Source organism: Balearica regulorum, chromosome 2 (assembly GCF_011004875.1).
Source record: "Balearica regulorum gibbericeps isolate bBalReg1 chromosome 2, bBalReg1.pri, whole genome shotgun sequence".
Lineage (NCBI taxonomy): Eukaryota > Metazoa > Chordata > Aves > Gruiformes > Gruidae > Balearica > Balearica regulorum.
Window position 1 is genome coordinate 167,519,596 of NC_046185.1, and position 20,004 is coordinate 167,539,599.

General features: G+C 48.8%; 1 protein-coding gene across 6 annotated transcripts in view; it reads left to right on the forward strand.

The window, feature by feature from the left end:
* Window positions 1–413: 413 nt before the first annotated feature.
* DHX30 (DExH-box helicase 30) overlaps window positions 414–20,004 on the forward strand; it is a 37,152-nt gene continuing 17,561 nt past the window's right edge. Inside the window, exons 1-4 of one of the 6 annotated variants that reach the window (XM_075746931.1) lie at window positions 414–433; window positions 5,372–5,423; window positions 17,067–17,197; window positions 19,438–19,548. In XM_075746931.1, coding sequence (XP_075603046.1) covers window positions 5,393–5,423; window positions 17,067–17,197; window positions 19,438–19,548 — 273 coding nt within the window. In that variant the 5' untranslated portion in view covers window positions 414–433; window positions 5,372–5,392. Of the gene's footprint in view, window positions 434–1,327; window positions 1,496–5,371; window positions 5,424–9,461; window positions 9,738–9,936; window positions 10,204–10,415; window positions 10,602–17,066; window positions 17,198–19,437; window positions 19,549–20,004 lie in introns of those variants that run through there. The other 5 variants (XM_075746929.1, XM_075746930.1, XM_075746926.1 and 2 more) reach the window with 5 other exon arrangements.

Sequence of the window (20,004 nt, forward strand, 5' to 3'; positions counted from 1 at the left end):
AACGAAGCTCACCATTGCTTCCGCACGACTCCAGCATTTTGTAAAAGCAAAGACGCATTTTGGCTCACGGCTGTTGAGAACGCAAGCGTAACCAGTTCATGCATGCTCCTGCAGTTCTGGCTTCTAACAGCAGTGAAAAGCGAGGAAATACAGCGTAAACCTTCCACGCTATTTTACTCAGTATCTTTTGGCGTCTCTGGAACCTCACACAAGCATTTAATTAGGTGATTACTACAAACCAGGGCCTTGGTAACGCGGGGGACAAACACTGCTTCTCTTTGCTCACATTAGGGTTACTCCAGCAAGAAGCAGTGAGGAGCCTTGTCCTGCGTGGAAGGAGGAACTAGCCCGCTCCAGTTGCAGTCCGTAGTAAGCCTGCTCGAGGAGAGCGGGCGCCTGCGCTGCGGACATTCAGCAGATCCGACTCTAACCAGTAAGTGAACGTTTAAGATCAGGAGTAAGTTCCTACCTATAGATACACATACAGCCAGTTGGTTAAACATTAACACAGCAGTTAGGGCTGGTGGCTGCTTAATATCTTGACGTATTAATGGTGCACGTGGAATCGGGCGGCATTACGGACAGGGCTCCGGAGGCTGGCAGAGCTCCGGGTCTCCCCACCCCCAGCACAGACAACGGCTTTACCCAAAGGCCGAGCCCGAGCCTCAGTCCCCAGCAGGTTTCTCCCTTCTGGGCCCATCAGCGCTGGCAGACTCAGCTCGGGCAGCTCTCCTCCCTGCTGCGGAGCCCCGCGGGAACGGCACCCCGGCCCCAGGCCCTGCACACGGCCGGTAAACCCGGCCCTGCCCTTCGGGCCAAGCCCTGGGCCCCGGGGCCTCAACCGACAGCGCCGCTCCCCGCCCCGGGCACCGCAGCCGGTCTCTCGCTCACACGACGCGGCCCGGCCTTGCAGCCCCACGGACAGCCGTGTCTCCCCGCAAGCCTCGGGCTCCGGGAAGCCGAAAGAGGACCGGCCCCGGCCCACCGGCGGGGAGCCAGGCCCCAGCCGCTGACCCTCAAGGCTGCCCCCCGCCCGCGCTGAGGCGGAGGCGGCGGCACAAACGGCCGCGGCCCGTGGGGCTGAGGCCGACGGGGGGCGCAAAGGCGACGGCAGCGGCCGGGCCGGGCCCCACTGAGGGACCGGGACCGGGACCGGGACCGGGACCGCACCGTGGGCCCCCGCAGGCCGCGCCGCCCATTGGCGCCAGCCGTTGCCATGGGGACAGGCCCCGCCCCGCGCCCACGCGTGAGCGGCGCGGCCTCGCACTCTCGTGCCTCTCGCCGCGCGGAGAGCGAGGCGGGAGGTTTCACATCCGGGGGAGGGGACGGACGAGACGGCGGCGGCAGCGTGCGGCGCCCCGGAAGCGGATCGCGGGGGCTCTTGGGAGTTGTAGTCCGAGCGGCGGCGGACCGGCGCCAGAGAGTTGGTTGTGAGGAGGTCGGTGTCGGGGAGCGGGACCGGCGCCGCTCCGCCCGGGGGGGCTCGGGCCGCGCGGTGCGTGGCGGGACCGCGGCTCGGAACCCGCGGTCGGGGCCCGGGGTGGGGGCCGCGGCCTGAGGAAGGGCGGCGGGAGTAAGGGGAAGGAGGGGGAGGATGGCTCCGAGCCGAAGCCGGGCGGGTGGCGGCGGCGGCGGCGGCAGCAGCGGGGGGACCGGCGGGGCCGCGCCGCGCGGAGCTGAGGCGATGGGCCGAGGGGCGGCGGCGGGGCCGAGCGGCGCCGAGCCCCAGGGCCGGTGAGGGGGGGGTGGGGGGCGGGCGGCGGCCAAGCCCGGGCGCGGTGCCCGCCCAGGGGGGCGGGAGCCTCGGCCTGAGGGGAGCCCCGGCCCGCGGGAAGGGGCCGTGCGGGGGCCTGGGCCTGTGCGGCCGGGCGGCGCGGGGCGGGCCGGGATACCCGGCGGATGGGGCACCGGCCGTGTGCGGGGCGGGGGGCGCGGGCTCCTGCCCGCCGCTGCCGGGTACCGCCGCGGGGAGCCGGGGAACGCAGCCGGCGGGGGCGCGGAGCCGTCCAGCAGAGCGCCCGGGCGCCTCTTCCCCTCGGGGCTCGGGCGAGCGGCCGGCGGGGAGAGCCACGGTTGGACGGAGGAGCTGAGCCCCGCTTCGGGAAACGGCCCGGAGACGGCCTGGGGAGCTGGGCTCTCCCCTGGTTTTCTGATCTGTGCCGCGGGGAAGCCTTCGGTCCTGTTAGAGAGCTGCTCTCCAGCACGGCTCACGGCCCTTTTCTTGGTTGTGTCCCTCCCTTACCCTCCTGTAACTTTCTCTGTTGTCGCTGGTGGCACCATTTTCCCCCCGTTAGTCAGTGGAACCCTGACGCTGGGTTGCCCGTTTACTCCACAACGCTTGGTCTCATGAGCCGTGGGTGCCCAAGAGCATCCAACGCCCCGTTCTACCTCGAGCGCTTTGTTGTCCCCCCTTCCAGCTTGTCAGAATTCAGCAGTGGCAGTCCTGCAGAACTAGGATCGGGAAAGAGAGGTTTCTTGCACAGATCTACTGCTCCTTTGGCCCAAATAGCAGAAAGTCAAACCGTTTCGCTTCACGTGCACCCCAGCGTAGGTGATCCTTGAGGGTGAATGATACGTAAGACAACACAATTTCTCCTTTGTTCTCATGACAAAGCACGTGGGGCCGTTCCTCTTCGTGCGCTGCGGGAATATCACAGTAGACAACAATCAGAAATTCTGAGATACTCACTGCATCTTGATGTACTTTCTTCTTGGGGATGTGGTTGCTCCTTGTACATGCGTGTAGCTATTTTCAAGTGGATCAAGGAAACTGAATGAAGACCCGATCCCCGGGTCTTTGAGATTTTATCTGTTTCCAGCGCTGCATTCCCTGGTTTCACTCCTTGCCTTTGCAGTAAGGGCAGTAAGTCTATTGCTGACAAACTTTTAGTGTCTCTTTTGCCATCTGGGATTCTAGTTTTGCCAAGCGTGAGGCATCAGGTGCTCTGCAGCCCAATGGCGTCATCATGCATGGTTGATTCTCATTCCAAATCTACCATTGCCTCGTCCATAACAGTCCTTTGTCATCGTATTCCACTTCTTCATAAATCCAGTGTCTGATGAGGCCCCACATCTCTCCCCTGCCATCAGAGTTTGACATTATATTTTGAATCTTCCAATGTGTCCCCCTTTCAGTGATGTTCATGCGTCCCCTTCATTTCCATGAAGGGTGAAACAGCTGCCATAGTTGGACGCTTTTTTTTTTTTTTTGTATCGGGATCTTCACCAATGAAAACCTGGGCTTTCCACCAGGCTGCCAGCTGTGCTAAACCTGATTCCCAGTTGAGGATCCTCTTTGTTCAGATCCACCAGATCTGGTCCTGAGTAATCCAGTGATGGTGCTGCAGGGGCTGATCTCTTAATGACCTGTACCTTAAACCTAAGCTTATCTATCCAAGCTCTTCTCTCTCTGCTGTGACCATGTTCCTACTGGATGCTCAAGCTTTAAGTACTCAAACTCCTCCACGTAATTTAAGAGACATCCTCATCAGTGGACAGTAAGAGCTGGATTCTGTTCATGGACTTCACCTGGATTGTTTCATCTCTCTACGCCTTTATTCTCCTCCCTGTCCCTATTCCCACCCAGTATGGCTTTGGCTCTTTTAGCCTTGGAGCTGTTACTGGTCACACAGGACGGGTCCCCACCTCAACTGGGGATCTACAAGCACAATTCTAAGTAATAACTTTGTTAGAGTCTTGCTTGTCCATGGGGCTCTCGGTTGGTAATCCTGTAAGCTCATCCATGTAGGGTTTTCAGGTTGGTTTGGTTTGGGTTTTTTTCTTGGTCTTGAGCACAAGAGACCATTTTCTTCAACTTTATCTTGCACTTATTTTTGGAAGTGCCCTTCTGCCCATCCCAGTGTGGGTGAGATGTTCTTTGTTCTCTTTTCCACTAATTTGTGCTCTGGAGGTAAGCCTTGCAGTTTCTCTGCCTGAATGGTACGTTACCCCAGAAAGCTGTTGAGGACTGACTTTCCTGTATTCCCTGGAACACATTCAGTCTGTAAGCAAACAGCTTCCCCATTTTTGTCACGCTTCAAATTTTGGGAGGAAGATGCAGCCGATGCCTCCGTGACTCAAATTTAAGAATATATCACAACATTCCCTGTCATCCTCCTGGCTGTCTCCAATGACTTCAGAGTGTTCGAGGATTTTTGTGTCGGAGTAATATTGAACTCCTATAATGTGTCAGAAATACTATCGGCTTTAAGATGGTTCGTACCTAGACCAAGACGATCTCTACGTGAGGGGGGCACGAGCCTGCTATGTGGTCTTTGCACTTCCAATTTGCATTCCTCCCGTGACTTAGCTCCGCGGTTGAATGCTTCAGCCTTAAGAATCTTGCTCGACTACCACAAAAGGGTTTTCTAACTTTGTTCAGTGCAATGAGTTAGTTATACCAAGGATGTTTTCCTCTGCCAATCTTGATAATTACTACAGCGCGGATGGGTTTCCATTTTTAACCAAGTCGAATAACTGTGTTTTTTATTTATTTAGTCACTGAAAAAGACAAAGTATGGACTTGTCGGCCACAGCAGGGTTGGTTCTATGTGCCCATAGGGAGGTGACTCGCTGAACGAGGTGTCGTGTCCACAGAGTTCTGTTCTGAAAGTGCTGTTATTTTAGGCCCTGATTGCTAAAGTAAAGAGTATTTTTGTCATTAGTTTCAGCGAAAGCAAAAGTGAATCATTCGAAAGCATACTAATGGTAGGATATGAATTGTGAGCAGAGGAATGGCCATTAATAGGGGTAGTTAATGTTAGTTTTGTGTAAGTGAGGACCCTCACTGATCCAAGTTTGTTGGAAAATCCTTGTTACTCTGTTACCAAGAATGCCTGAAGCGTGTTTAATATTTGGCATGACAGATAAAGCGCCCCAAAACAAAATTGATTTTTTTTTCTTCTTTGAGTGAAAGTTATTTTAATAAGAAATTAAAATAGGAAGTTTAACATAACTTCAGCAAAGAACGCTATCAAAAGTACATGTTTCTTTCTTCTCTTGTTTTTCTTGATAAAGGGGGAAATAATGGCTTTAGTCTACCTACTTCTGGCATTCTAACTTAGAAAGGTTTTAAAAAATATCCCCAAATCAGTATCATGACAGAAACAAAGCACTTCCAAACCCTCCAAACCACTGGTTGAGAAGATACTTCCTCCCTTTGAGCAGCCAGTGGTGACGGGATAGCAAATAGTGCACGCGTGATTCAAGTGAAACCGGCAGAATAGAAACAGCGAGGTGAAATTTGTTGAGCACTATCAGCTTTGTCTGGTGCTAAAGACAGCTAGTTTCAAAAGGGCTAAGAATTGAAACATCTCAAAGGAAATATGAATTCTAACTTCCTTTTTCTTCTTGCTACCTCTTGCTTTCCTAGGAATCAACCCTTTTCACTGTGATGGAGATGTTCTCGCTGAATTCCCTTAAAGGTAAGGACCCGAGACAATCTTCAATTCAACTCTTGGTTTTTTTCTCTGTTCGGAGCTTTAATACTATAGCAGATTGGTGAAGAAAATTTAGTTTGTAAGAAACAGTACTGTCCTTCTCTATGCTGGATAAATGAGAGGTTTGTCCTACAGGTGTCTTTGTCAGAGTTCCTTCTCAATGCGTGAGGGGTAGAAAGGGAAGTTGAGCTGACTATACCTGAACTGGTGACCCCTCTGTAACCTGTGATGCCAGTTTTCACGTCAGAGACACTTTCTTTCTGAGGGGACCCCAGTGTGCAAAACTTGCACTTGGAGTGTAAAGTGAGGGTGGTCGTGGTAACCACTGTAACTGCGTTCTGTCTGGGGGAGCATAGCACATGAGTTACATGTTGCAGGAAGTGTAAGAGAGTATTTCAGGGAAACAACAGAATTTGGAAGGGGACACGACCTGTTGTGTTATCCAATAGATGACAATGTAGGCTTGTTTGCTATTTAGCTTAAAGGCTTTTCCCCCCCCCCCCCCCCCCCCTTTTAATTTTACCCTCCTAAACATACCTGCATCCTTTTGTACCGATTCAGTAAGTGCTTTCTCCTTGGTGTCTGTGTACTTTAAATATCTGTCAATCGCTATCATGTCCTTTGTTTCCCTGTCATTGCTTTGCCAACCTCTGTCTTTAGATCATATTTTTTCTAAGGAAATCCTTCCAGTCACTGGCTGGTTTTTGTTTTCTTCTGTTGTTCTTTTCTGAACTCCGTTACTTGTTCTTAAAATAAGGTGCATAGAGTGGAATAAAATATTCCAGATATGGCTGAAAATGGATCACTACCTCCTGTCTCAGGGACGTCATGCTTCTGCTTTAGCGCTTGGGGAACACAACAGTGTACCAGCCATTCTTGTAACGCTGCCATGCTAGTGAGTCACCAATATTGTGAGTTCCGTATTTAAAACAAAATTTCCCATAATGCTTTATATGTCCAGGGCGTTAATTGCATACAAAGTAATTTTAATTGGGATTACAAACCCTCTCATCTGTCACATAGTGTGACCTGGGTTGGAGTCTGAGAGAGAAGGAACTTTTCCTGTGAGGGCTAGTGGTTTGTCATGGCCAGACTGGGTTTGGGGCTCTGGGTGCTGTAACACTTGCTCTCTGGGGCAAAAGGACGACTTTAACGTAACGAGGGTTGTTAACGAGGTTCCGCATAGCACTGCTGCCTCTGCAAAGGCTTGGCTAGAGAAGATGAATCCAAGTGAGCCTGAACTGGCAAAGCCTGGGAGGATGGCTGTAAGCGATTATTTATATGCTGTTCAATGCTCATCTCTGCAAAATAAAGATCTTTGGATTGAATATGTGGAATCTGTGACTTCTGGAATTTTTTAATAAATTGAGTCTCAACTATTTTTTCTGTGCTCATAAGATAATTTTTATATAATTTACAGTGACAAACCACTAGCCCTACTCACGTCTAACTTGCCGTGCACCAGCACGCTGTCTTTCAGCATCTTCTCCCAGATTTCTCCTTCCCACTGACTGTGTGTTTCCAAGATTTTCCCCAGACACGTGCTTTATTTATCTGTTTTCTTGCGTTTGTTTTGCTTTTAATCATTGTTGTCTCCAGCCATGGTTTTCATCTCCATAGGGCTCTTGTTACCTTTTGTGTTTCTTCTCTGATGTTCACGACTTGAAACAGCTTAGTAGCCGTGATGATTATTTTTTTTTCTTCACTGCTGGACAGCTTATTGCCTCATCTAGATCTTGGGAAAATGCTAAATAAACCAGCAACTATCTCAAGTTAAGTAGTTTCACAGTAGATTTGTCTTCCCAGAAGGATGTATTCATGTTTACATATCATTTCCAGCCACCCTTTCTTTCTAGTCCTCCTTGAAGCTTTTGTTTTCCAAACCAACTGAAGTTGATTTCTGAAAGAGTTCCTGCAACATGGTATCGAAAGATTGACATAGAATTAATTTCCTTAAATTGAGTGACTTGTCTAGCAAGATTGTTTTCCTTTTTAGTGGACCAATGCTCTTAAAATTTCTAATCTAAGCCTTTATAATTAGAGTGTCAGAATAGCTTTCATGTCTTTCAAAAAAGAAGAAAAGGGCCCTTCTTTGTGTCTTCTGTTGCTGCTTCAAGAGGCTTTATTTTCTGTTTGGTTTTTTTAGTAAAAAATAACTACACAGACAAATCCCTAGTTAATTCACAGAGGTTCTAAAACGTGTGCGTATTGGAAAAGGCAAATTTGGTCCAGTAAGATTTTTTTTTTTTTTGAGTGTTCATGTATGCTCTTCCAAAGTTTGGGGTTTTTTTTATGCAGGGCTTTCTTTGATAACTTTCCACTTCTTGAACTTCTTCTTGTGGGATACAGGCTTTGTAAAACTTATGCGTATAATTATGTTGGTTAGTCCTTTTGTGGTTTATCAGAGTTCTCGTTCTGATTTAAAAACAAACAACCCACCCCCACCCCCCAAAAAAAAATACCCAACCCCCCCCTTTTTTCATAATGATGCTTTAACAACCATTCATGTAAATTTTTGGTTTACACACAAAATATTCACCAAGTAATAACAATGATACCCTGGTTTAAAGAAAGACATTTTATTAAGTCCCAGGTGTATGTTGCAGCCAGAGATAATAAAATTTCTATCTATTAATTGCTTAGAAAAACAAACCTGGCTTAAAAAAATAATAATAAAAACCCTGCAGTGTTTCAATTTCAACCAGCACTACAGCATTGAGAATTTTATGCTTCAGACACAAAATCATTTGTATAAAACCAAATAACAGGGGAGTCGACTTCAAGTAGGGAGGAATGCGTAAGAAGGGAAAGTGCCGTCTTGCTTCCTAACAGACTTTCCGTTTTTCAGAGTTTATCCCAAATGCTAGTAAACAACGGGCTGCAACGGGACTTTATTTTTAGTAACACGCACTTGAAGATGAATTGAAGATGCGTGTTAGGGTCCCGGCGGGGTGGATGCTCAGTCGCCGCAGGAAGCAGCGTTCAGGTTCCAGGGCAGTTTCTGAATCGTTCTTGCGGTCACTCGTGTTAAAACAAGCAGAAAGATTGCTTTGCCTGTAGATGTGCAAGGATTGCAAGAAACGTGAGCAGGAGAGAAACCAGGAGTAGCCAAACACTGGTGAAAGCATAGTAAAAATTGCACGTGTTGGGTTTTTTTTTTTTCCCCTTCTAATTAGAGAAGGCTGGTAACGACTCTAAAATAAAATCCTTATTTGGAGGACTGGCCCATGGATTGTGCTTGCAGTGTCATCAGCAGGTTGCTCGGATCCTGGAGCAAATGACTCATCTCTTTGTGGTCACGTTTCTTCGAGGGTGTCTGAAGACACCCCATTTTTGAGGGGGTTTTGTGACACTTACGAAATACTCACAAAACCCCTCCTTTCGGACGACCTATATCCCATCGCGTGACGTACCGTCGGTGGACGAGCGCACGCGTTGACTTGCGGTGTTGTTTCTGCGCGACGCGCGCGCGTCAGGAGGACAGTGAACTCCAGGCAGGGCTGGTAGAGCTCAGCGCTGCGAGTGCAGCGGGTTGGTTGGTTGGTTTCTTTTAAAAGAGGAAGAAAACGTCTTTCTGCTGGTTTAACGCTTGAGCGGGCGGTGCGTGTCCCCTGCCTTCGCACGGCGGCTGGCGCCTCCGGTAAACTTCTGCCGCCCTCCGCCTCCACGTGTTCTGGCAGGGACGTGGAAGCAGGTCCTTTTCCTTTCCTTTTCCTTTTCCTTTTCCTCCTTTTTCTTTTCCTCCTTTTCCTTTTCCTTTCCTTTTCCTTTTCCTCCTTTTCCTTTTCCTTTCCTTTTCCTCCTTTTCCTTTTCCTTGGCTGTGTCAAAGTGGTCCCCGGGTGGCGTGGGGACAGACACACACACACACCCCCCCCACACACACACCCCCACGCCGCCCGGGGATCTCCCACCCGTGGGTTCGGCTTCCCCCCCCCCCCCCCCCCCGGCCGGGGGTGCAAGGGGAGGCTCGCCTGCGCCGGGTCCTCCCCGCCGCCAGGGGGCGCTGCGGCGCGGACGGTGCCTTCCCGCCGGAGCGTCCGGCAGCGTCTCTTGTTCGCGCCCCTGCCTGAAGCCGGCGCCGGGCAACCTCAAGATGGCGGCGCTGGGGCTGCTGTTGCAGGCGGCGGCGGCCTGCGGTTCGGCCGGGCCGCTGCGCCTCTGCCGCTGCTACCGGGCGGTGCCGGGGACGCGGGGGCTCTGCACGCGGCTGCCGGCGTCCGAGAGCCCCGACGAGGGGAGGCAGGAGGAGGAGGAGCCGCTGCCGGGCGCCGAGGAGGAGGACGCCGCCATGGTGAAGGGTGAGCCGGGGGCGAGGCGGGGCGGGGGGAGGAACCGGCGGCGCCCCCGGTGTGCGCGGCCCGGCGGCCGGGGAAGCCGCGCCGCGCCGGCCCCGCACGCAGCGGAAGGGAGGAGCGAGCCCCGTTGCCCGGTGCTGGGAGGAGGGAGCGTGAGCGCGCCGCACGTCCCTCCCCCCCCCCCCCCCCCCCCCTCCCGCGCCTGCAGCCGGGCCGCGCCGCCCGCCGGCCTGCTCTCGCTCCGGGCGGCTGGGCCAGGCCGCATCGGGCCGCCCGCAGCCCCCCGCCGGCTGGGAGGGGCGACCCGGAGCCGCGTCGCGGGCGGGCGGCCATCGCGGGAGAGCGGTGCGGGCCTTGAGCCGCCTTGCCCCGGGGAAAGGGCTGCTCGCCGGGATGCGCGGCAAGGGAGAGGAGCCGGCGAGCTGCGGCGGTGTCTGCACGCACGGCTGCGCCGCCGCCGCCGCCGCAGGTAACGGGCCGGACGCGGTCGGTGCGGCTCGGAGGGGCGGGAGGGAGGGTCGGAGAGCTCCGGCAGCCGCCGGCGGGGCAGCGAGGGCCGAGGCCTTTGTGGCGGCCCCCGCCGCGCTGCGCGGGTGTGCGGTGCTCTTTGTTGGCGAGCAGAGTTGGGTTTCTCCCGAAACCAGAAAAGGGGTGCGGAGCCCTTCGGCTCAAGGTCGCCGGTTGGAAGCCGGGCCGAGCCGGCCCTGCCTAAAAGTCCTCGCCGGTTCCGATCGCCCGCCATGGCCTGACGCGAGAGGAAAAAATCATAAATGGGTCTTTCGCTAGCAATCCTGATGGATAGAGCACGCCCATTGAGCATCCGCCAGGAAAACCGCTCTGCCGTCGCCGTGCGGCAAGTTCCGTTAGGTCAGAGCGGGAGCACGCTGCCGGAGCAGGCTGCGGGCGGTTCGGAGCGTCGCTTTATCCGTGTTCCGTGTACAAAGGGCTTCGGTCTGGCCTTCCACCAGGTAGTCGTGCTGCCTGAGCTGCGTGAAGTGCTAGTCGAGATACGGACAGCTCTCGTTAACGTAAAACCTGGTATTCGTGGTGTCCGTAAATCTGGCGGGGGTGATGTCTCTGCGTAAAGCTTGGAAGATTCCTTTTCTCTTTTGGATGTCAGTCCTTCAGCCCGCAGCAGAGTGGTGTGTGAGGGGCAGGGGGTTCAGGCGTGTGAAGGGTAAATGCTCCCCTGGTCTTCACAAGGAATTGTTACTTTCTTAAAAGAATATTTGAAAGCGTGTTTTGATGTTGTGTCTTGACAATTGCTTTTCATTACATTATGAAGCGTGATGAACATTTCTAATTTAGAAAGATACGAGTAGTTTTGTGCTGGAGCTTACCATTTCTAGGCTGTGACTTGAACTACTGCATTTTCCCTTTTAAAATCACTGGTTTGGTTTGAGTTTAATTTTTAGGCTGTAATCTTCCACTTTAGAAGTTTGGTTTATTATTGCATAAAAACTTTTTTTTCCCCCTCTTCCTTCTGTGTTCTGTGCTTTCCTCCCACCCTCCAGCATTTTTTTTTTTTTTTAATTTTCTCTCTGTAGTTGCTGAATTCTTTGGGTCTTAGTTCCATTCTCCTTTCAGAAGCCTTGCTGAGCTTTATCTGTTAGTTCCGAGCCAGATAGTCTTTAATTGTTGCATTCAAGCTGTTCATCAGAGCAAATTAATTTCCAAAGTAAATGCTAAACCACCCCAAATTATTGTTTAATGAGCTGATTCAGGTGTTGCCTGAGAAAAGTAGTAAGCCAATTCTATTTTTTTTTTCTTTCCTCTTTTGTACTTCATTTGTCAGCACTTTTTCGAACATGCATTTTCAGAGAGTACTTGAGTACTTTATCTTTGGGCTTCCATTCACTTCCCTGGAGTGCCTCTTTCCGTTGGTGGCTCGCCGATGCGGTTCCATGTTGTAGCCGTGCCTGTGAGGTCACCTCGAGCCCCGGGGTGCCAGTGGGGACACGGCTGCGGACAGCGGGGGACGCTCGGCAGCCGTGTGAGGGCCACGTGGGGAGAGCTTGCTGGGATCAGCCTCATCCTTCCCGTGCGTGGGGTGGATTGACCGTGCAAGGCTCTGCTGGTGAGAGTCTGGCGATATTGGAAGAATCGTTTCAGATGAGCAATTAAAAAGTCCTCGGGGTCTCGTCGTAAGTCTGCCCTACCTGTGCAGCTGCTACTCGAATACATAGAGATCATAAAAGTAATTTAAAAAAACTATTTATGAGGGCAAGTTCTAAGCCTTCAACTTGTAAACTGATGTCTTGTTAGCTGTCCTCATTTGACTGCTTTTGTTTCAAGCCTTGGATACAAATATGGAAAAATCAACTCTGGTCTGAGGCCAGCTTAAAAATGGCAGTGTTGTATTGGTATTAAAATCTAAGGCTTCGTTTCGTTGGCCTAGATGGTGGGGTTTTAGAGCAGACTCTGTGATGCAGAGAGCTTCTCTGCCTGCTCAGTCAGGTCTGTGGCACTTCTCTGAGTGGCTCGTTACTGAGACTTACGTGATCTTGACCTCCGTTTTGCTCTACGAAAGAACCTTTTCTCTGAGACTAATTAAATTTGCCGTCTCAGTATTACAGAAGAATTTAGGTTGGACTGAAGCTCTGGATGCCGTGTGGCCTGCTTCCCTTCTCGGAGCAGGGCCAGACCGAAGCGAGTTGATCAGGGCTGTGTCCAGCCGAATTCTGAGCATCTCTGAGGATGGAGGTTGGCCATCAGTCATTCTCGTTCTCTGGTGATCTCACTTGGTTTTGAAGAAGCCTTGTCAGTTTTATCAATTTTTAAGTTTCTTCTTGTTTAGGCAAGAACTGTGTGTGCTTGCTATTACTGTGCGTGCATGAAAGGAGCCTTGGTCAGGGTTGCTAGATGACGGTTCAAAAAAAAAAACCCAACCCCCCCCCAGAAATAGTACTGTTTTGGTGTACTCCAAACTAAACTGCCAGGTGGAACCTTCTGTGTCTCCATCTCTCCGTAGTAAAACATGCCTAGGCTAATTCCTTACGAAATGGATGTTATGGAGCCACAGGGCTTTCTCCTTCCCTGTGAATTTTGATGAGTTAGGAGCATTCTTCACTGACTTGAATTTATTACTGTGAGGGCTTATAGATGAGTGTTGTATTTAATAGTTTGCCCTTGCTGCTCATTTGTTGCTTCTCCAGGGATGCTTGTTTGTTTCTTCTCCAGGGAAGGGAATTTGGGGGAAGATAGAAACTGTTGAAATCGATCTAATGCTCCTCTATCTTCCTTGAACAAGACTACGAGCTGTTTTAGTTGTGTTCTTGTTGTACCTGACAGTGTCTTTACTTGTCAGATTTGTTGGGGTTAATAGAAGGCTTAGCTACTACAGCTGGGAGTTTGGGGTTTGGTGGGCTGGTTTTTGTTTCAGTGTTGCTTGGAATTACTGACTTTTACAATCAAGTTAAGCTAAAGCACTCACTGGCTTTGAGGAACTGAAATTAGTTAATTGGCTTCTCTGATAACCCCACCCTGAATTGTCTGCTGTCCAAGACAGGCTTTTGGTATTCCTTTGTGACCTCTGAGCTGTGGTATGGACATCATATGTGGTCCTGGCTTGACCGGAATTGGGTATGAAAATCAGCTCTGTTTTTGGGGGTAGTATTAGGCTATACTCCTTGCTTCCGCAGGGCTGTGACTACTGCTAATATGATTCCTACCTAAAAATCCATTCTCAGCTGTGAGAGAACTAAGATGCTCTTTGGAGGAAGATGCCAAGAAATCCAGTCTGGCAGGGAAGGAAACGTTCTGCAAATCCAGTTCTGCAATTTTGGATTGTTTCTTTAAAAACTACAAGTGAGGCATGGCTTCATGCAAGATAAGATCCTTTCAGCTCTTGAATTCGGGATAAGAATGGGCTGAGGGTAATCCATCAAGCCTTAGAGTCGCTGTTGATACGTCAGATGGTACTGCTGAATATGGCATTGTCAGCTGTGAAGAATACATTGCGTCTCAGTTGGTAATTCAGAGTCTGATCTGCAAGCCAGAACTAGGCTTTGTTATTTAGAGATCCTATTCTTTGCTCTAGAATGGATTAAATATTTAGTCTTCACTGAGGAGTCACCTCAGAATGTGAGAAATTGGCTCTGTCATTTGGTAATTGCATTGGGGGGGGGGGGGGGGGGGGGGGGCGTTTAAGTACTTCTTACCTCTGCCTGTTCCTTACCACAAAATTTCTCAGGGTATTGTTTCTGAAAGTGGAAGCAACTAGAGGCCAAATAATACAGGCTGGTGCTAGAGATTTTTTTTTTTTTAAATTTCTCATTTATTAAATGAAGTTAATAGCGCATTTGGGAGTTGTCTTACTACTCCTCCCTCCATGCGTCCCAGCAATGTGGAATGGAATAGAACTGCAGAGTGCCAAAATCTTAGTCACTTTTCCAGTTTTCTTGGACAGGTCAAAGACTGAATATAGTAGTGCTTGCTGTATGAGTAGGTAGACCTATCACATTTGCTGTATAATTACAGAAAATTGTCTTGTAGTTCTTTGTTAGGCTGAGACCATTTTCATGCTCTCCTGGCCGATACATAGAAGGTAATTCATAGACAAATAGTGTTCATAAATCAGAATACTTCCTGCGTATTCCCCTCTAATTGTCCAAGAGTTTTTCCCAAGTATGTGTGAGAAACAGCAGCCTGTAGGCTTTTTTTTATTATTCTTTGTAATGGAAGGTATTGTGGCTGACCGTCACTCATAGGAGAGTGGCAGAAAGCCTACTGTATGTTGCACTGTATGTCTTTTCCATATGGATATTGTCCAAGGAGATTGAGCAAGCAGCAGTTTTGATCTGGTCATTTTGACGCTGCCCTCTAAATACCAGCTTGTCCTATAGATACTGGGTTGAAAAGTAACACCAACCTGAGCCAGTTCCAGCTGCAAGTCAGAATTAGACAATTGTCAAATTACAATGCGACCTGTCTTCAGGTGATACCCAGCTCTCGACATCCTTCTCACAGGCCACGGAGGTTGTATTTCAGTATCTCCCTGTAGGTGTTAAGGAGCCGAAATTCCTTCTGTATCAGGTCTGTTTGGTTTCTGGAAGAGGTTTCTCTGAGATTCAGATGGTGGTTCTAGGGTTTGGAGGAAGAACTTTCAAAACTGAGTGTCACCAGTAATGAGTATTGTATTTTTCGGAATTCCGGATCAGCATGCTGGGTTGGTTTGGGTTTTGCTTTTTTTGCTGGAGGGGATGATATGATCAGCAACATGGTTTTTTGTTCTTCCTTACCTCATACCCACAGTCGGACAAGTATTGGGTCTGCTGTGGTACAACATAACTCTTTTGCCTTCCCTAAAACTCCTGTGATTTCCCCATTGGTTAGCTTTCAGGTGAGCCTTCCTAATACATCCTCCAAACTTCAGTTTTCCCTTGCTGAGCAGCTTCTCGGAGAATGTCTCTTAAATGCTTGGTGTTCCAGAGCCTTTCTCTTAAGTGCTTGCTTGCTTCTCTGGAGGCAGTTACTGTGTACCTTCATTATAGCAACTCTGCAGTCAGAGTTTTCAACAAAATGGGATGGCAAATCTTGGTGACGCTCTAATAAGTGCAACTGTTGGGTCATTTCTCCTTGGATTTGGTAGCTCAATCTGAAATTCCAGGTTCTGGCAGTACCGATGATCATGTGTTGCTGACTTGTGATTCATTGGTGAAACTTCCTCTGAATACCTGTAAAGAATTAGAAACCTTCTAAAAAGTTGTCCCCAAACCCATTGATGGTCTGCAAGAAGATGAATGAAGTTCTGACTGCCGGGGGAGCGTGCATTTGTGATGTTGAGTGACCGTAGGATGCGAGTGGCTTAGCTGCGCTTGCTGCTGCCAGAGTGGGAGATCCCATTGCTCTCCCCTGTTCCCTTGCACTGGTTTCGGGTACCTGCAGGGCTGTGCAGTTGGCTGATTTGCTTCTGAGCCCAGCAAAAACCAGTGTACTCCATTTTTCTGGTTTACTTTCTGTTGGGTTAGGGCTGCAAATCATCTCTCCACACAACTGGGTTTGTGCCAGAGCTGGAGCAGTGGTAGTGTTAGAGCCTCGGAGAAGTGGCACCTAACCCTCGCCTCAACGGCGAGCTGTAAGATCTGCCTGTTTGTGGGAACTGTTGTCACATTAAACTTACTCTGATTGCACTTGGGCTGCTGCTCAAAATAAACGCGCTCCCCTACAATGTCGGATGTGACCATGATGGATGTGAGAGGTGAGGTAGAGCCGCTTCCTCACCAGCTAAAGCTGCTGGTGTTGGCATCGGGGAGAGGCTGGAACATGAGGTGGGCGTGACAGTGCTCTGTCTGGGGGCAGTGTGATTTTTATTATTTTTATTTTTTTAAATGAGTGGTTTGAACTGACCGTTAATATCGTCTTCCTGCAAGTGCCGTAGCCTGCACAATATTTCTGCCCTGTTAGGGCAGGGGACCTCTGCTCAGCTAGCCAGTCCTACCTGTGGCGCACTGCCTCGTGCCTTCCTGCTTGGGCTGGTTTACCTCCAAAGACTGTGCTGGCAAACTCTTTACAGAGGGTTCTCGGAGCAATTCGGTTCAAAACCATATGCCCAGCCTCTAACCAAGCCATCTCAGTAAATTCAGAGAGAAGTCCCCAGGCATTATTTCACGTTACTACCAATGGCTGGATGTAATGTGCAGCTTGAGCGTTGTCAAGACCCTTGATTTAACCCTGAGGTGATACACATGGTTCAGGAGGGGGATGCAAATACCAAAGCCTGTTCAAAATAGGTACTGCTCAGTTTGTTTTCAGTGTCAAAGAATGACAAACAGCTGCTTTTGCCTCCACAGTGAGGAAGCAGCACCAACTCCATGCGTTAATCTGGGCTTTGAATTCTGTGCTAGGATGTTTGTATTCAGATTCAACAGGTATCTGTAGTCTGTTGTTTTTTCTGTTGATACTGGATTCTTTTGGGGGGAAAAAGTCTTTCCAAACTGTTATGTGACTGTTTGTGTCACTTAATCATGGAGTTAGAAGTGCAGCGCTGACAGGCTAACTAGAGAATATTCATAAATTTAAAAGAGGGGGAAACAAATAATTGTGCATTTCAGGAGAAGTATGGGACATACAGTATTGTTGCCCATTTTGGATTTGCAGTGTCATCTTACATTTGGTGCTCAGGAGACTTTGCACTCCAGTGTACCATTTTGCTGATGCCTGGAGACATCGTAGGTGAACCATTTAATACTTCTGCTTACTTTTCTATCTGTAACCTTAGAGACATAAATGCTCACAGAGCTGCAGTGAAGCAGGTGTTCTAACATGTCTCTGAACAGGACTGCACAAGAATTAGAAGACATTTAGGTTTTGGTTTTTTGGTTGTTTTTTCAGATTCCAGAGACTTATTAAAGGAATTTCCGCAGCCTAAAAACTTGCTCAACAGCGTGATTGGACGAGCCCTGGGCATTTCTCATGCAAGGGACAAGCTGGTGTACATCCATACTAATGGGCCAAGAAAAAAGGTAATCCCGTTGTGCTGGGGACGGCTGGCGGGTAGGTCTGTGCACACAGAGTAGGAAGCAAGCAAAAGATACTGCTAATCCTGGAAGTAACTCTTTAATAGAGAAAATTATAGAAGTGTTTTAATTCCACATAAAAGTTGCCTGATAATCTGTCTTACAAGAAATATTCTCACTTTTTCCTGTTTCTCTTTATTTTGGCATACTTTAATAGGTATATAAACGCAGGTCCTATCCCTTTCCTTTTGTGTGTAGAGGGATGGAATTTTTTTTTAAGTAGCTTAAACCTTAAGCTTTTAGACCGTAGCAGGCCTAGATTTTATTGTAGGTTCTACTGGAAGAAATGTCTAAGCCTAAAATGTTCAGTTACAACCAGAAAATAAGAATTTGTTTGCAATGGAGGGAGGCTTCCAATACTACTTAAGGCCAAAATGAAATACAGACTCCTTTTTTTTTTTTTTTTTTTTTTTTTTTTTTTTTTTTTTTTTTTTTTTTTTTTTTGTTAAATGACAGAGGAATTCCAACAGTTTGCCAAGTAGTCTGAGCACTGACTGGCTTGTGAGAGGCCTAGATCCAAATCTGCGTTAGAAACTGAGCCGAAGTTCTTAACTGATGGGTGCTCTGTGTTCAAGTGCTTGCCTCCTTTTATCATACCAGCGCTCATTCTAGAGCAGAAAGCCCTTCCCAGCTGAAGTTTAACTGCAACCTACATTCCAGGAAAAGATTCAGTTCTGATGGATTAACATTTTCCAATAACATTCTGTCTAAAATTTCCCAGACAGTTTTTATTACCACATCCTTTTTAAGCATCCCTGCATTTTAGGCAATACATTAGTAATGGTTACTTTAGAGTTCCTTTTATTATTTGTGTTTTTGTGTTTCTTGCTCTTCCTCGGGCAGTAGTGCAGTTTCCCGACTTAGATTTTGGAATGCCATAACAAATGCCTCATCATTTTAGTTTGCATAATTAGTTCACATTCTTGCTAAAACTTAAATAGATTAACTTTGAGGATAACTCCAGATTAAAAAAACAAACACCAAACCCCCAAAAAATGAATAGAGGAGCTGTTGGAGGAAATGACGGTTGGATACCAAGAGCCAAAACACCAACCCAGAAAGTGTGCGAGGACAGAAGGACAGGTGGGACAAACTGGAGAAGTCCCGGTTGGAAGTGAGCAAGTTTTTTTTTTTTCCTGAGCACCGAGTAACTTGGCCTTCATGAGACAACTTTTTTTCTCAGTAGGTCTGTGCCTTTTCATGTTGAGCCCCTAGGCAAAATACATGGCAATTTCCTACAGTAAGATGAGATTTGGGTGGCAGGCAGCCAGCCAGATGTAGACTATTGAAAAGTCAGGAGCCTTTTCTCTTGCCTTATAGGTGGGGTTTTCCCAGCAGACCTAAATGCCACCTTTCATCTTTGCTGCAGAAACAGGAGAGAGTTCCTTAGGCATTTCCCTCCTTTGAGCCTTGCTGAAACTCAGCTACAGCATCTGCAGGGCCAGGAGTAGAACGAGTTCTTGATTTGGAGCAATTTTTTAAAAAAGGGCAGGGTTCAGCTTTCAGCATTCTTTGCCTCTGCAGGCTTTTCAGCTGCTCTCATCCAACTGTACTGGAGTAAGAGGAGGTCTGGTGGTACCGTTACTTCTCTTAATAGCTTGTGCTGGGCAGTATAAACTGCAGGCTAGGTTCTCATGTGCCCGATGAGTACGGTACCTGCCTGTGTGACTGTGATGCAATATGCTGCTAGTTAAAATTTCAGTAAAGAAGCAGTTAGGAAGCTTTGCTTGCCAGTGCAACTGGAAATGTGTTGGAGAGCGCATGTTGCATCTCAGGCATGGTCTGGTACGCTGCAGCGTACCTAGGAACAGTTATTCAGAAACGGAATTGTTCTTGTAATGAGCTCTTGGCATTTGAATCCTCTGAGCTGACACGCTGCAGCCTGTGAAGCTCCAGCCCAGAGTACGTGGCACTGCGCTGGACGTCAGCCTGGCCTCTGGGCCTGGCTCAGCCATGCAGCTTCTATGTGGCTCTGGGCACCTTGCAGCCCTTTTTCAGGCTTTTCTTTCAATATTACTGGAATGGAGCTTCCTGCAAAGAGACCAAACAAGCAGTTTGTTTGGGATTTTCATTTGTAGTCCTCTTCTTTGCCTGCAGTTCAGAGACATTTGAAGTAGGTATGCTACCAGTGGAGGGGAGAGATTGTTCTGTACTGTCTCGCTTTACTGGCTATCTTTGCTTTTCAGAAAGTCACTCTGCATATAAAGTGGCCCAAGAATGTGGAAGTGGAAGGCTATGGGACCAAGAAGATTGATGCCGAGAGGCAGGCAGCAGCTGCAGCATGTCAGCTCTTCAAGGTGAGCTTATGTTCCTCCCTAGCTTGAAGAAACAAGCCTTTGAGTGTGCAGGCCTCGTCCATTTTGGTAATGCACTTTTTGACTTTTATCTGTCTTTGCCTGTTTGCTTTCTTAGTTGGACCATCTGTTAATCGAGGGTAGAGTGTGAACTCTTGAGTTGTCTGAACCCATTTGAGCTTAAAAGCCCACTTGCATGAATTCGCTAAATTCTTTGAGTTCTGGTCTTTGTTCTTTATGTCTTAGACCTTAATCAGCTTCTGTCTTAGTCTCAGCATCTAAGGCGAGTAGAGCTTCACTCCTGTATATTTGCTGTTACTGTTCACTAACTCACGCTACCTGTGTGTATTTGCTAGTGTAGTACCTTCCTCTTCAGGTAAGCCATAGCATGGCAATTATGTGTTCTGTTTCACAATCGATCTTTTCAAGTTATGCTAGTCTGCCACTCATTTATGGCTG